This window comes from Anneissia japonica, unplaced genomic scaffold (assembly GCF_011630105.1).
Source record: "Anneissia japonica isolate Jap-2015-1 unplaced genomic scaffold, ASM1163010v1 scaffold288111_len316891_cov189, whole genome shotgun sequence".
NCBI lineage: Eukaryota > Metazoa > Echinodermata > Crinoidea > Comatulida > Comatulidae > Anneissia > Anneissia japonica.
In genome coordinates, this window is record NW_022727056.1 from 125,535 (window position 1) to 140,906 (window position 15,372).

The 15,372-nt window shown below is 31.3% G+C and overlaps 1 protein-coding gene across 11 annotated transcripts in view; it reads right to left on the minus strand.

The window, feature by feature from the left end:
- Window positions 1-15,372, minus strand: part of LOC117113387 (receptor-type tyrosine-protein phosphatase delta-like) — a 103,866-nt gene that overhangs the window by 24,876 nt on the left and 63,618 nt on the right. For 7 of the 11 annotated variants that reach the window (XM_033256704.1, XM_033256695.1, XM_033256697.1 and 4 more), the window contains 8 exons: window positions 14,627-14,737; window positions 13,691-13,951; window positions 13,174-13,461; window positions 11,799-12,095; window positions 11,019-11,312; window positions 7,642-7,947; window positions 5,575-5,768; window positions 3,860-3,910 (listed from right to left, as the gene is read on the minus strand). In XM_033256704.1, the coding sequence (XP_033112595.1) occupies window positions 3,860-3,910; window positions 5,575-5,768; window positions 7,642-7,947; window positions 11,019-11,312; window positions 11,799-12,095; window positions 13,174-13,461; window positions 13,691-13,951; window positions 14,627-14,737 (1,802 nt within the window). The remainder of the gene's footprint in view (window positions 1-3,859; window positions 3,911-5,574; window positions 5,769-7,641; window positions 7,948-11,018; window positions 11,313-11,798; window positions 12,096-13,173; window positions 13,462-13,690; window positions 13,952-14,626; window positions 14,738-15,372) is intronic. The other 4 variants (XM_033256702.1, XM_033256699.1, XM_033256703.1 and 1 more) reach the window with 1 other exon arrangement.

Below are 15,372 nucleotides of genomic sequence, written 5' to 3' on the forward strand. Positions count from 1 at the left end.
TATGGGATAACTTTGAAATAATGCCAAATCAGTCAACTTATCCTAAAATATATGTATAACTTGACATACATATAACAAAAACAAGTTAAAATACCAGTACATTATAAACAAATAAAACAACAACTGTGTTATAGAAATAAAATACAGTGGTTATCGACCATTTATATATATATATAAAAAATTCATATTGTATATAAATTAGTGAGTGAAATTCTATTATTTGGATTGCCATGTATGATCCACAAGACGAATTGATAAAAAAAATTAATACAGTGTGTTAACATAGGTTAAGTAATATATAAGAAAATAAAAAAGAAAAATAAGAATTAAAAATCAGTTTTAAAAAGTAACCACATACTCCCATTACAAATGTGTAAATGTGATTGTGAGTACAGATGCAAGCCTAAATATATTCAGTCATCGCTTTAGTTATAGCGTTAGGCCAAATAAAAAAATGTTTCTTGCTTAAGTTTTATATTCACAGAGGTAGACAATTTCCAATCCCTCTTCAATCCCACATTTCCTAAACACAGAAACACACAGCCACACACTTAGGACTTGGCAATGCCTAGGCCTACATGAATTCTCTTTACTTAGGAGAATATTTGATTTCTACAAGACTTCATGTGTGCTCATTTGAATGTAAAAGGAAACAAGCTTAGGAAAGGACAAGAAACATTTTTTTAATAAATAAATTTGGCCTTACAATAGGTATAATATAAGCTTAAAACCATTAAAATACCAAAAAAGCTAAACATATTAAATAATTCCTTTAAATAACCTTATATAAAAAAGCTATGTGTCCCTGGTTAACTTTCAAGCTGAAAGTATGCAGCGAGAAAAAGAAGCAGAGACCCACCAGAATGCAAACAGAATGGAATTTGAAGTGCATTTGATCGTAATAGTAATAAAGATCCAAGCTCCGATTTCAGAATTTGCATCGGATATTCACTAGTGAAAAATAATTAAAGTGCCAATATATATGCATAATGTTGAATCAATTTGTCGATTAATTTAGGGTAATTAAACCTGGAAGATGGCATGCTGGGTAAGAGACAACATTATTGAATTTACATAGATTAGAATTCTGGTCCTTAATTGTCTTTACAATTCTGCAGCATTAAAAAATTCTAAGCGATTCGTTATCTCAATGTTTTTTACAATCCTGTATCTAATGCTTCACGCACTTCCTTCAAAAAATATAATTGGTATGGTAGATATCATCATAAAAATGCACTAAATCACTCATTGTTACATAAATTATTACTTTGAACTTACCGATTAATAACTGAAAGTAACTCATATAAAGTGAACACCAGTGAATTACTGTCAGACTTAAAATAGCATGCTAGTATGTAACAACATACACGAGACATTGTTTACCACAATCTAAATTCTGTTTTGTATCCAACCACTAATGAAGAATCTTTTCTTTTTTTTATTTGATATACTGTATAATAATATATTTAATTTATTGTGTTTATACTTAAGGTTCTGATTGTAGATCAGGCTCCCATTAAGACTACCGATGTAGTTTTTGATCAATAATCTTAGTATGAATGAATAAATTAATTATTGCATGATGATGCAATAGATAAATAGATAATAAACTAATGATTTAATTAAATGAATAACTGAATAAATAAATGAGTGTATAAACAATTAAGTATTTAATAATAATTCATAATTTGCAATTTTACCTTAATTATTAACTGATAATAAACATAATTTCTTTTTAAAAAAATCACTCTTTACTCTAATAGCAGGCACACAAGAAAATCCTCTATTTTCATTTGATTTTTTGGTTGAACATTTCAAATTTATCTAAAAAAAGTTTCAAATTATAAAAATACTCTAATTATTAACATAATAAAAGTTAAAATACACCGATAAATCCTACTGCTGCTATGCACACACTAAAGAAAATGTTATCAAAGACATAAAAGGATATGAAAATGTATATGTGCTAAATTTAATTTTGAAACAAATCTTGATTTTTTTCTCCGAAATAATAAAATAAATTAATATATAATTTTAACTATATTCACAGGTGCTCCATCATACACCATTATTGAAATTGCAGATTAGTATTTTCAATTTGATGAATATATATTAAGCATGGGGCTTTGATAACTACTCAAAAAAAAATGAGAATTCAAATAAACTTTTTTTTCTATAAAAAAAATCTGCTCCATACATGTCTTAAAAAAGACTATCCTAATAAATATTAATATTTTTAATTAAAAAAATGACCTTTCCTTTATATTATATTGAAATAATTATAATAAGTATTTAGTACAAAAATAATAATGATATATATGAATAAATGATATATAATATATATATATATATTGTATATATACACATACACATATAAATGTAAATACTGTATATATATACACAAAATACAATACAGAATAACATCAAGACGTAGAAGTGTAAATATAATACAACATAGGTCCACACATATAATATAATATATTAGATTTGACTAGTTATATATTATAGTATTGTATATTATAACTAAACTGTAGCATTAGCTTTACATTATGTTAGAAGATTAGATAGGGCAATATTGTCCTTAAAGCTTGTAAAAGCTATTCAACACATATTCACTAGTTTGTGAGACTAACTGGAAGGAATCTTCCGATACACACCAAAAAAAATAATATTACACTTTTGAGAAGACAAAACATTAATGTATTGTTACGTACAACATGAATACCTCTCGAACAACTAACATCGAACAAGACAAATGGGTGTATTATCTGAACTTTTAACTAAAATTGGAGACGATATACAAACATACATTACACTGAAGACTCTCAGGAGGTTAGAACAAGAACAATACTTGACATTGTAGGCAAGGAGGTTAAAGGTTAAATGTGAGAGGAAATGATGCAATCGAAATGTTAGTACTAACATAAGCTGGGAATTGGGATGATAAATGTAGTTAGTCGCTATAGTTGGAAGATGAATATCTGAACAATTTAATATCTTTTATAAAAATTTTTCTTAATTATTTTACTATTAAATTACGATATCAAAACTTACCATTATTTAATCATCTCTGAAAGATCTAACTATATTTTAAAATCATTCATTGATTATAATCAACTAATATAATTAAAATCCTCCTGCATCGCTTATATCCACTATCGTATTATATTACCAGCATCTGCTAATATTTCAAGTTGAATAATTGCTCTACGATATACTGTACTAAAAAAAACATGCCAAAAAAATGATGTTTCAAGTTCCTCAATTATAACTTTCATATTCAATCTGTCATTTACAATGAATAGTTAATGTGGAAAATGGTACAAATCAATAATGTACTGCCTTCGCAATTATTCATTATCCCATGCTTGAAATATAGTACTTCAACATTTTTAATACTGCTTTTTAAAGGGTCCCCTTTAAGGTCTGTGACCTGAACAACCTAATACTGTTACCTAAAAAAGTGAATGTTTAGTGCAAAGGAACCCATAAGCTTAAATCTAGGCTGGTAGATCTTTGCTCAAGCATTCAAATTAAGTCAACTAGCACAAGTGACATGTGGTGCATGCACTGTTAAACAAATAACCAAATAATTCTCTCCATTAATTTATTATTTTAAAAGTCTTATTTAATCATTACCAAATCCATGTTTCCTTTTAGTAAGAACAAACATTTACACCAATCTAAGATTGGAGAGAGCAGGCATACAGAGGACAGTACAGATTGTGGAGGAAGTTCTATCTTAGCAGTGGTGAGTATATTGTGTACAAATATATAGTTCAAAAAATAAAAAGAAGCCATTTTGACAAGACACCGGTTGCTATCATATATAAAAATACTACCTGTCAATGAAATATACCTTGAGATAAATCGGATTGTTACTTTGGATTTCAACAAGTTTGGTATTGTTCAGTTGAGAGGAAAAAGTAAACGGGTAATAAGTACACAACGATTCATGCAAAATGATACAATTGATCAGGGAAGGTAATTATGTGGGAATATCATGGAATATAGGACGGGAGAAACAGGATGGGACGAGATGGTTAGGGGGAAAACAAAGAGTATCAATTAAGGGAGAACGTAACAATGGTATGGGTGTGGGGTATAACATTGGGAGAGAGGCAACTGAAATGGTTGGCAGAATGAAGGCAAGATTGGGAGCAGAAGTTAAAACTTTTTTAAAAGAATAAAAACAAAACTGGATGAAACAAGTTATGTCAAACAAAAGCGATCAACAGCAATTCTCCACATTTGATAAACAATTTTAATAACCCATTTAAAAAAAATTCAAATTAATCAGAAATTGTGGGATTTAACAGAAAAAATACATTAATAAATATATTTTTTCTTCACATTTCCGAGAAAGTGCTTTACTACATTCACTTTGAAATAAAGCATCCATTTTCTATATACAATACAATTGGTATGTTTATATTTTTTAGATACTTTCAGTTGGTTTCAAATTTTGGTATACATATTTTCAAATGTGAAGAAATGCCACAATGAGAACTAATGCAACATCGTATGAAATGACAAAGAAGACAATTGTTGATTGATTAATCAATAAACAAATGGGCATCGCCTCAACATGTGTCAATATATGATGAGTTAAAAATATGATCAGTAGTCATGAATATTAATAAAGTCATGAATATGGTAATCAGGCCATGAATAGTCATCAGTCTGACAATAATCAAGGCATCAATGAGGTCATGAATGTTCAGTCATGCATATATCATATTATAATTATTTCAGGAGTAATGAATCAGCCCATGAAGATGATTGGTTAGTCTTCAATGAATATTCATATATCTCAGTAACAGACTTATGAATAATCATGATGTTAAATGGTACAATCCAACATATACACATTTAGTATCACATACAAACGTGGACATGAGCATTTGAGTTGCTCTAAGTGGTATTATAAAAGAAGATGCATGTTATCTTGGTCTTGTAATTATTGATATTAGATAAATCAATTCCATTTATTTTACTTTGGGGCAATTATGGAGGTATGGATACGAAACAAAGAAACATACAACAAAAAACAATAAGAACAAAAAAAATTATATTATTTTGCCAACAAAGTTTGGCCAGTTATTTCTAATCTATTAAATGTTTGTTAATTGTTTTGACAAAATTATACAAATTTAGAGATTGTTTGTAACCACTATTTATTAACCTGCAAAATATTAGTACTTATAACATGCATTAAATAAAAATATCCCTTCAAAATATTTTTTAAAGCGAGTTTTAATTTCAATGTTAATCCACAGGATAATTATAATTTAAGGTGTATGTTGATAATATAATTGTGACTGTAATATTTAAACTGCGGGAATTTAAAGTTTTTCAAATCCTGCGCCCTTTTAAAACAACAAACAGCATGCACAATGTCTTTGATTATTAATTTGGTTTAGTAATATTGGTGCATTATTAATAACTGTCTTAATATTATTATTAGCCTCGTATTATGATTGTATAAATTAATAGGCATTATTGATAATATTGATAATAATAAAATTATTATTTGTGACATTTATGCCAATTGTGTAAAATTTTAAAACTCACTGTTCGTTCCGGATACATAAAGTCTTTAGAGTAATCATAAACACGTTCATTGGTATTCTCGTCCATTTGGTAGTAATGTATCTGGTATCCGTGAATTACACCGTTCATCTCTTCCTCTCTCGGTGGGCCCCAGGAAACGCGGATTGCTGTCGAGTTCAAGGCTTCAACAGTGACTTTACGAGGAGCACCGGGAACTGTGTGAAGGAGTTTTGACAGAAAATTCAGCAATGGTACTTTTTTCTACTTTATATATTAGAACCATTTTACAGAGGGTAACTGATCTTAAGCAAAAGGTATATTATTCAGGATCCTCTTAAAAAATTGGATGACCTTTAAATAAGTCTTATAACAAGGCTTAAAGTGTGGACAAAATTCTGACATGCAACTTTTATCATTTTATACAACTCTTTATACACTTGATTATTTTTTACAAATTTTTATGCTAAATAAAATATATTGTATCTAATTAAACTAATTAAAACTTTTAAATCCTGATTATTTCCAGCTCATTAATCTGTATCCAAATGAATCAGTGAATATTAATTAGTAAATCCTTTATAATGAAACATGGGCATAATAAATAACTAACTGATGTCTATGATATAGAAAATAATAGTCAAACTTAAACGTTCAGGAGTGAATGGGTAACGAACGCAAGGGAAACATCTCTCAACTAAGATGATAAGAAGGAAATGCCCTATGGAAAAGACAGCTGGCCAAACACGCTGGATCCTCAGACCTGACTTAGCATGCGGAAGATTTTTACATGCATGTCGCATTTGGACTTATGTGCCACAGCACGTACCACAACTTCTTATAAATTCCATGCTCGCACGCAAACTCTCGCATACGAGTACAAAATTAACAGTCAATCATGCCATATCATTCATGCCCTTTGAATTGAAAGCATGTGGTATCAAAAGGAACAAGCATAGCTTGTTAGATTCAGTGCAAAAATTGGTGAGGGAATGGGAATACAATTAAATGGAAAAGTGCCTAGAATTCAGATTTACCTATTACACTATCTCCTATCAATAACACATATTGAAGTAATTTTAAATATAATAACATGCAAAGGGATACGTATTATTAAGTAGACCTAGTGGAACTATAATTATTTTTAGATGTTTTCCTCTAATCAACTTAGCCTTTCCTCATAATTAATATATGAGACATCTAATTAATTATTTATGTTCTATCATTTGTAATTTAATATTATGTGACTATCAGGTGTATATTTGATTAAAATTGAAAAAACTATAGTATGCAAATGCTCTATTAATATTTAAGTATAATCACTAACAGGCTTGTGGTTGTTCATGTATAACAGAATGACATACATTTGATCCAAATTGTTCTATTAAATGAAAGAAATTAAGGATTTTTTGATATGCTATTCATATATTAATAATTATTTTATTATTACTTATTTGTAACAATATAATTATTACTATTATTATATTATACAGTATTGCAATACCAAAATGCTTATGTGCTAACTTAATTTTTGGATGTGTATTAATAATTGTGCATAAATGTGTAACATCCTCTATTCCCAGTAGAATAACAAATTGGAAATAATTTACACCTTAATTTGCTATAATCATTATCCAAAGTAGACCTTAGATTATTATTTATCTTGAATAAAATATCAGAGTTTGTTAATTATTTTCTAATCTTACATGTGCAACTAATTCTTAGTAACAAAAAAAAAATGATTTTAATTCATGTCAGAAAAATAATAAAAGCATGCCAAGGGATGAAACATTGAATGTATAACAAGACTTGGATGCAGATAAGAAATATAAATTAGTGCATCAGATATTCATTAATACATGTAACAATATAAGTAGTATATATTGGATATACTTGCAGTAGTTATGTTAACAATTAAAACATATCCGGTCATTTTTAATTATTAAATTGTTATATACTTATATAAACAACATTCTGATGAAATATAACGATACAACTCACTTGTCATTGGTGGAGAGATTGAAGCATGTCACAAATAATAGGCAAAAGGTAAAAGGTTAAAGGTCGAGTTAGACACATGGGGTTACATACCGGCTTCCATGGTGCGAACGCGAATCGCCGGATCTGTTTCCGGCCCGTTACCTATAATGGTACGGGCCGAAAGAGAAATTTCGTAGGATGTCCATTTCCCTAGGCCAGTCAAGTTATGGCTACGTGAGGTGTTGTTCAAACGGACCGACTTCTTTGTTTCGCCGACACCCTCTGCCTTGCGATAACTCAACGTGTAGCCTGTGATCACGCCGTTTTGCAAGCTGGCTGAGGGTGGATTCCACGTGACTCTGATCTCAGTTGCACTGACTGCTAAAGCTTGGACGTCTCTGGGGGGTTCGCCGGGGACTACGGGTGCAAAACAACATCAACAAGAATATCAAGACAATTCAACATGCGTATAACCAGATGCAGGAATGTACAAAGGATGAGATAAAAAAAAAAAAAAATAGTGGGGAAAAAATATATTCAAATATAAAGGGATGGAATAAAGAAAATTTCACAGATTAGCATTAGAACATGCTTTATACATTTAACATGTAATATAATAATAATAAATATATATATAAATATATAAATACATACATGACAAAAGTAATTCGGGTTAGTTCATTGGATTCCATCAGTGATGTGAAAAGCTAACATTCTTCACTACAAAGTTGATGTCACGTTAGTAACATTATCATTATCAAAATTAATCATGCAGATATTAACAAGAAACTCTGATCCCTTCTCATACACATTCAAATTTGATTGCAATTAAAAGAAGAGCACAATAAAGCTTTTTTTTGTGGAACAAAATATGTTTATTGTTCGGGTTTAATCATCCTTCACGATAGGAACTGTTGTAATCAGGCAAGAAATGTAGCGTATCTTTCAAAGATGCTGTTAAATATTAAACGTCTCTCATTAAATGAAATTAAACTAAATTACAGATTGAATTGATTTTGCAGCAGTATAAAATTTGATTTTCTCTGTGAAAGCAAGTGAACTATTCCAGAGCTTTGATATGTCTTCTTTTAATTGCAGAATCTACTTCAGTCATTTTGTCGGAACTTAAAATGTGTCGTGCTACGGCCAGGATTGCAGTATGTGGAAAAGTGACGCAATGCACAAGGCATATGCGTGATTATTCTTTTCTGTGTTCAAAGTTCACCGTCAAACTATGTGTATTTAGATCTTTTTAACCAGATGAATCTTATAATTAGAAGAGGTTTACAAACCTCAAAATATCTATATGAAATTCATAATTAGCAATTTAAAGGTCAAATTTTAAAGGCCATTTTTTTTTCAGGTGAAGTGTGAACAACGCACAAAATGAGGTCAAGAGACTCCAGTTAATATGTATACATAAATTTTAATAACTTTTTTCAATTAGATTTTTTCTTGATTCTTTGATGCATCTATCCCAAATTAGTAATAATACTCACAAAGTACCATCAGAAAGTTGTGATTTTTATGTTCACAAGCAAAACCATAAAAATGATTTTCTTGTTCACACAAAAGAAAATTACTAGGTTTCTTTAAATTATTAAATTTATGTATACATTTTCACTAGCAAAAACCTCAGGCTTATCCCACAATGCAAGCAAACGCAGGCATCAACTGTTGTCACATCCGTTATATCACACCACCCATAAAACGTCCAGGCGTTAAGAGGCCAGTAGTTAGAATCTCAGCATTAACGATAAGCTTATATGACTACTGCCTACACATGAAAACCACCAACATTTCAGTATATGTTTTTTGATATTGTAGTCTATAATTCTATATTCACTTTTTTTTTATCAACTAAGCATTGATATTTTGTTTTTTCTCTCTGAGTGGATCATCCAGAAAAGTTGGTCATTCAGGATCCTTGATGATCAATGATCAATTGTCTTTCCCGAAGCTTGGACAGTGAAATTGCCTTAAAAAATCCCAAAATTCTTTGCTTGGAGCGAACCAATATAGCTCTACTGATTTATTCATGGTTCCTTTATGTCTTGCAGAATAATGTGACTAATACTGAAAAGTTACAGTTAGGCAGTAGTCTATTAACTGTGCAAAAATCATACCTGATCTATCACATGTATTTTCATTTTGGTTTAGGTTATATTGTATTAGATTTTGTAACGCCGAAAAAATTAACATAATCCAAACCAAATATAAAGTTAAAATCAGAAATAAAAGATATATTGTTTCATGTTGTGATCTATAGAAATAAAACAGGATCATATTTTACAGACAGTGGTTATATTTTTGTCTAAATCATGTGACAGATTGTGAGCAACCAGAGATTATATTGGTTGATTCTGACAGTAGCTTATCATTAAGCTTTGATAGGGTTGTTACCTAAATTTTAGTTGTACTAAGTCTAATTTTCTACTATGTTTGTACAATGTGTAACTATAATTTAATCCTATATTTCAGCAATTGTTAATTTAATAATTGTTGACACTGGCTATAGTTAGCATGTTGTTTATACCTGAATGAAATAAAACATATTAAGTTATAAATATCAAAACCATCTAGCTCCAGTTGGTCATACCTGTAGATGCAAATAATGTTAATATCTAGAAGTTATATAAATATCTATCATACTAGCATAAGTAAGATGAGTATAGCAAAATATTTTTAATGCAAAGGCCAAGGCAACCACTGTATTAGATAGTACAGGCATCAAGTTTAAGAAACTTGGTGTGGGGAAGTATGAGCCCTACAAAAAAAAAACCAATCCTTAAAAAAATTGTTTTTTCTGGTGCAACATAAGACTTTTGCAGAATTTTGCTAAAGAATCCCCTATAATAATAAGAAGGGATTTGGGAAACTGCCAGTTTAGCCCATAGGTGTCTATGTGGTTAATTTGATGTCCATCACTAAAAAATCCTTATTTTCCAATGGTGGACAGATATGCTATAAAAGACAAAATATATTATGGCTATACTGACAATCCTCTATGCCTTAATAAAGCACTATGTACTGTACATTATAACATAAGCTGTTTGCTACGATTTCTATTTCTATTGAAGTCATTCCTAACAATACATGCACACACATTTTATAGGATTGAATCTATAAAAGAGTTTGTTACCATAACAATTAAAAAAAAAACCTGGAATCACAGGACCACAGAATTGTAAGTTGAGTACCTCAACCACCAAGAAACATCTCCACTTCATATATCTGTACATTATTATGTTACATTATTTATATTACATCTACTTAGATATATAAATATATATTATATCTTCATATATACTTATATACTATTTATTTTAAGTTCTTAATAAATGATTTTTAAATTTTTTTTATCAGTTTGCCTGGAATATGACGTAAGTGGTAAAATAATAATATTCAGTTATTTCTCAAACCTTATTTTCCTTAAATACTAAATATTCTTTTATGTCATTATCTAACATTGGATGACATGAACTTACCGGCCTGCTGTGTCCTCACTGACACAACCCTGGTGCTAGGCCCCAATCCTGTGTCACTTCGTGCAGCCAGACGGATATTGTATACTGTGTAGGGTGACAAATTACTCAAAATGTATTGTCCCTGCCCAGGAGAGATGGTAGTATGCTCCTCGCCCCTACTGGTCGAGTTGTAGAAGATCTCGTAGTTTATGACAATCCTACTACCTTGAGTGTAGTCCGTTGGTTCTTCCCACGTCAGCTGAATTTTGCTCTCACTTATCGAAGTCGCCTCAAAGTTCATAGGTTGACTAGGGACTAAGGAAAGAAAAGATAATAATATTATGGCCTGACAAGATTAACATGAGAAGTGTGTGCGTGATTTGCCAATATTATATACAGGGTATGATGCTGTCATATCACAATCGGTTGTCATGTTAATGTCATGTCACGCCATAAATGGGCACAATAATGCCATAACAAGAGAGCAGCTTAACTCAGTTGGCTAATCTGGTGGTAGCCACTGTGTGTGCGCTGAACTGTGGAGATCTCTAGGTTCCCGGTTTAATTCCCATCGCTGCCTCTCGTGTTTCAGCTGAAGAGCTGAAATAGAAGTTACGATAGCGCACTGTCTTTCGGATGTGGACATAAAATTACAGATATACGGAGTTCATAAACTTTAATGATAACATTTTAATATTTTAATTGGTTTCTCATTATATTAAAGATATTAGCTTTCATTAGGAAAAAAAAATGTGATTTTTGCCTTAAAAAACCTCATAACAGCCACTCTAGGATACTTACTCCCTTGTTGAACCTTAATCTTCATGACAGGAGAAGTAGGGCCATAACCAATTTCAGTTCTAGCAGCCACCTTGACAGAGTACAGCTTGAGCGGGGTGAGCTGCGAAATGGATGTAAGTTGAATATCGTCAACAGTGGACGTCTCCCATACAGACAAATCACTGGAAGGCTTGGCGGTGTAGTAAATCTTGTAGCCAGTGATGCGGCCATTGGGAACTTCCGGAGCGTCCCACTGGACGAGGATTGAACTTGAACTGATCAGGCTGACTTTAACCCTTATAGGAGGTGATCCTGGAGCTGTAAATACAAAAAAAAAAATAATAATAATTTTATTTAAATAATAATTTAATATAGTTAATGAAAATAAAAGTTTCTTCAAGTAAGGAAAATGACAATATTCTATACTGTAGCTATACACTTATATAACACAGTTTACAGTGCCTGCAAACACACATGAAAAGCATAAATCATTGCGAACGATGCTCTAAATTAGCATACTTTTTATGAGAACCAAAAATTGTAATACACTACATCTGGTTATGTTGATGTGTGGTTTCCACCCATTTTATACCCATTCTCTTACGTCCAACTTGTTACGGTTCCAGGTGTGCCAACTGGCCAAAAATTAAATACTATTTGATAATCAAGAATAGCGGGCAGTGTTTTTGCGAAAGAAGGTATAAAAAAACCTTGCCTCAGCTGCATGACTAAGAAATCTCCTTGGGTACCAGAAGAGGTTGCACAATGCAAATTATGGTTTATGCATTCGGAGATCAGATTTAATAACCACGCCATAAGCATTGTTGATGTATATAGGCGCTATACAACATTCCATTAATATTATTATTAATAGCATCCGATACCTTGTCCTTGTAATTTAATAGCACACAGGGAAGTGTATGAAGAATCAATAGCAGGTTATTTTTTTTTTTAAAGATGAATCTTATTCATAAATGTTTGGAGTCTACTCTATTCAAAATCAATTGCAATCAGGAACATAATGAATTTGTACTTGCAAATAGAATTTTGCAAATTCAACTATAAAATCTCAGCTAGACTTGATAACTAAATCAATGAAGTCAATTATCTGGAAATAAAGTAAATCTTATGCAGTTTGAATCATTAAATCTTCATTATCATCACAAGTTTCTATTATTGAATGACTAGAAGGACAACAGAAACAATGCATAACATCAATGTGTCTTTTGTGTGTAAATAAATTTACAGTAATTTCATTTTTTGTAAATTTTATTGTTTAATTTAAGGTATAACTATACTCTGTATTCATCATGTCAATTTTGAATGACTTTTATTTCAAAGACATTGAAATAGCATTAATGATTCTAAATGAAAATAAAAAAAATAAATCCCTTACCTAACTCTCCAGTCTTCACTGTAACTGGTGGACTTGCTTCACCAATGCCAATCGTATTTACGCCTTTTATCATGAATTCATATGATGTAAATGGCAGTAAATTCTCCACTGTGGTTGTAGTACCAGTTATGTCTGTGATTTCAGAGTAAGGACCAGTAGAGGAAACTAATTTATATAGAAGGACGTAGGAGCTCACTGCCTCCTGGCTTGATGGTGTCCAGTTAAGCGTTACCGATTCTGCAGGTGCTGGAAGGTTAGCGACCGGAGCTGAAGGGGCTTTTGGTGGTGCTGGAAGCAAAAAATAAATAAAATAAACAGAATAAAATAATAATTAGACTTGTGGTACACCATGTGTAAAAAGTTCAATGGAAGTTGAAAAGTTGTAAATGGTAATGATTCTAACTATTACTGACAATCGGCGGATGACGTTAGTCGACATCGCTAGCACAGTGTGTACCAGCTCAATACCACTAGTAATATTCAACAGTATTCGTATTAATATATTAGTACGTTTTACCTCTGACAGTAACTCTGGCTACAGCATATATGACACCTAGGGAACTTGAAGCACGGCAAGTGTAATTGCTAGACACACGGACATCCTTTAACATCAGTACATTCCTTCCTTGTGTTTCGTCGTTTATATCTACATTATCCTTCATCCAATGAACCATTGGCATGGGTGCGCCCACAGCGACGCATGTTAACTCAACATCCTGGCCCGGTGCAATTTCCTGGTCCTCGGGATAAATGGAGAATCGAGGCGGATTCTGGCGTTCTATTTTGTTCATAAATTGAAAAGAAAAGAAAGAAAATGATAAATCAAATGTATAGTTAATGTCATACCAACTCTATTACATTCAATGAAAATGAAACGTTCCGAAAAAATGTCCACCTTGTTTAAACAGTTATCTTTCAAGCGTTAGCCCACGTTCACATGGGAATTCAGAAGAGCAAATTTCATCCTTTTACAAAATTATGAAAATGTAAGTATCTTGTGGAATTGCTGAGTAGTAAGGCAGGGGTGCCACTAACAATCGGCGCTGGTTCTAAACGCTCCTCACCCATGGTTCAGTTGGTAGAGACAAGTCTTCTTGAATAAGAACTTAAAACATCTGGCTCGTGTGGACCAATTTCATCTTTCGGAAGAATAGGGGATTACCCCGTTGCTATGGTTTATTTCAGCCCCCTCTGTATTACAGGCTTGTGTGACAACCTATCATCACTATATTAATGACAATTATTATTATTATTATCATTATTATTACAATCTCTTTTAGACACAGAAGTGGATTACCCTAAAGCTCTGTCCTTTTCTTTGGCAAAAAACTGTTGTATGCATATATATAGTCATGACATGCCTATATATGGTCATGATACAATATCATCATGACCATATATGGGCATGTCACATGTTTTGTCAAATCAAATTTAATAGTCTGGTCAGGCTTACCTCTTACGAATAACGTAGCTTCTTCTGAAAACAAGGTTCCTGCTGAATTACGTGCATAACATTCATAATTGCCCTCATCCTCATTGGTTGAATGATCAATCTGCATCTGCCCTAAAAGTTAGAAGAAAAAACAATGGAATAAAAAAAAAAAAAATGCTACGTCTGATATCTACATTTAGGTAAAAATAAACCTATAAATTTAATGTGCTTTGGTTTAATATTTTTGAATCAAGACAAACTGTAATAAAAGTAAATATAATACTAGGGATAAGATTAAAAGTAAATAAATTATAAAATTATATAAAATTTTGATTTAATTACAAAAATAAATTCATAACCTATGTGTTATAATGTATTTTGTTATATTTTATTTCTAACATTATCTACTGCCTATTCAAAAATGATTGTTTATATCACTGACATTCATTAGCATATCTAACCTAATTTACTTTAAGGATCCAAAGCTTTCAATCTACATAGATAAATATGCAGCCTACTTCCCAAGTGCAGAATAAGGGCGCCCTCATACAGAGAAACTAAACATGCATGGCAAAACGTTCAGTTCTCATCTACCACACAACACCCAACTTTACAATATCTTGCTTAAGCTTAGCCCGCACTATCAGATTTTCTGTCATACACTGTGCCCATATAGGGATATGATATATCTTGTTAATAGAGGCATGTTGTGGCAAAATGGTTAAGTTGTCGCACAGTCCAGTATTGAGTAAATGAGCTATGAAATA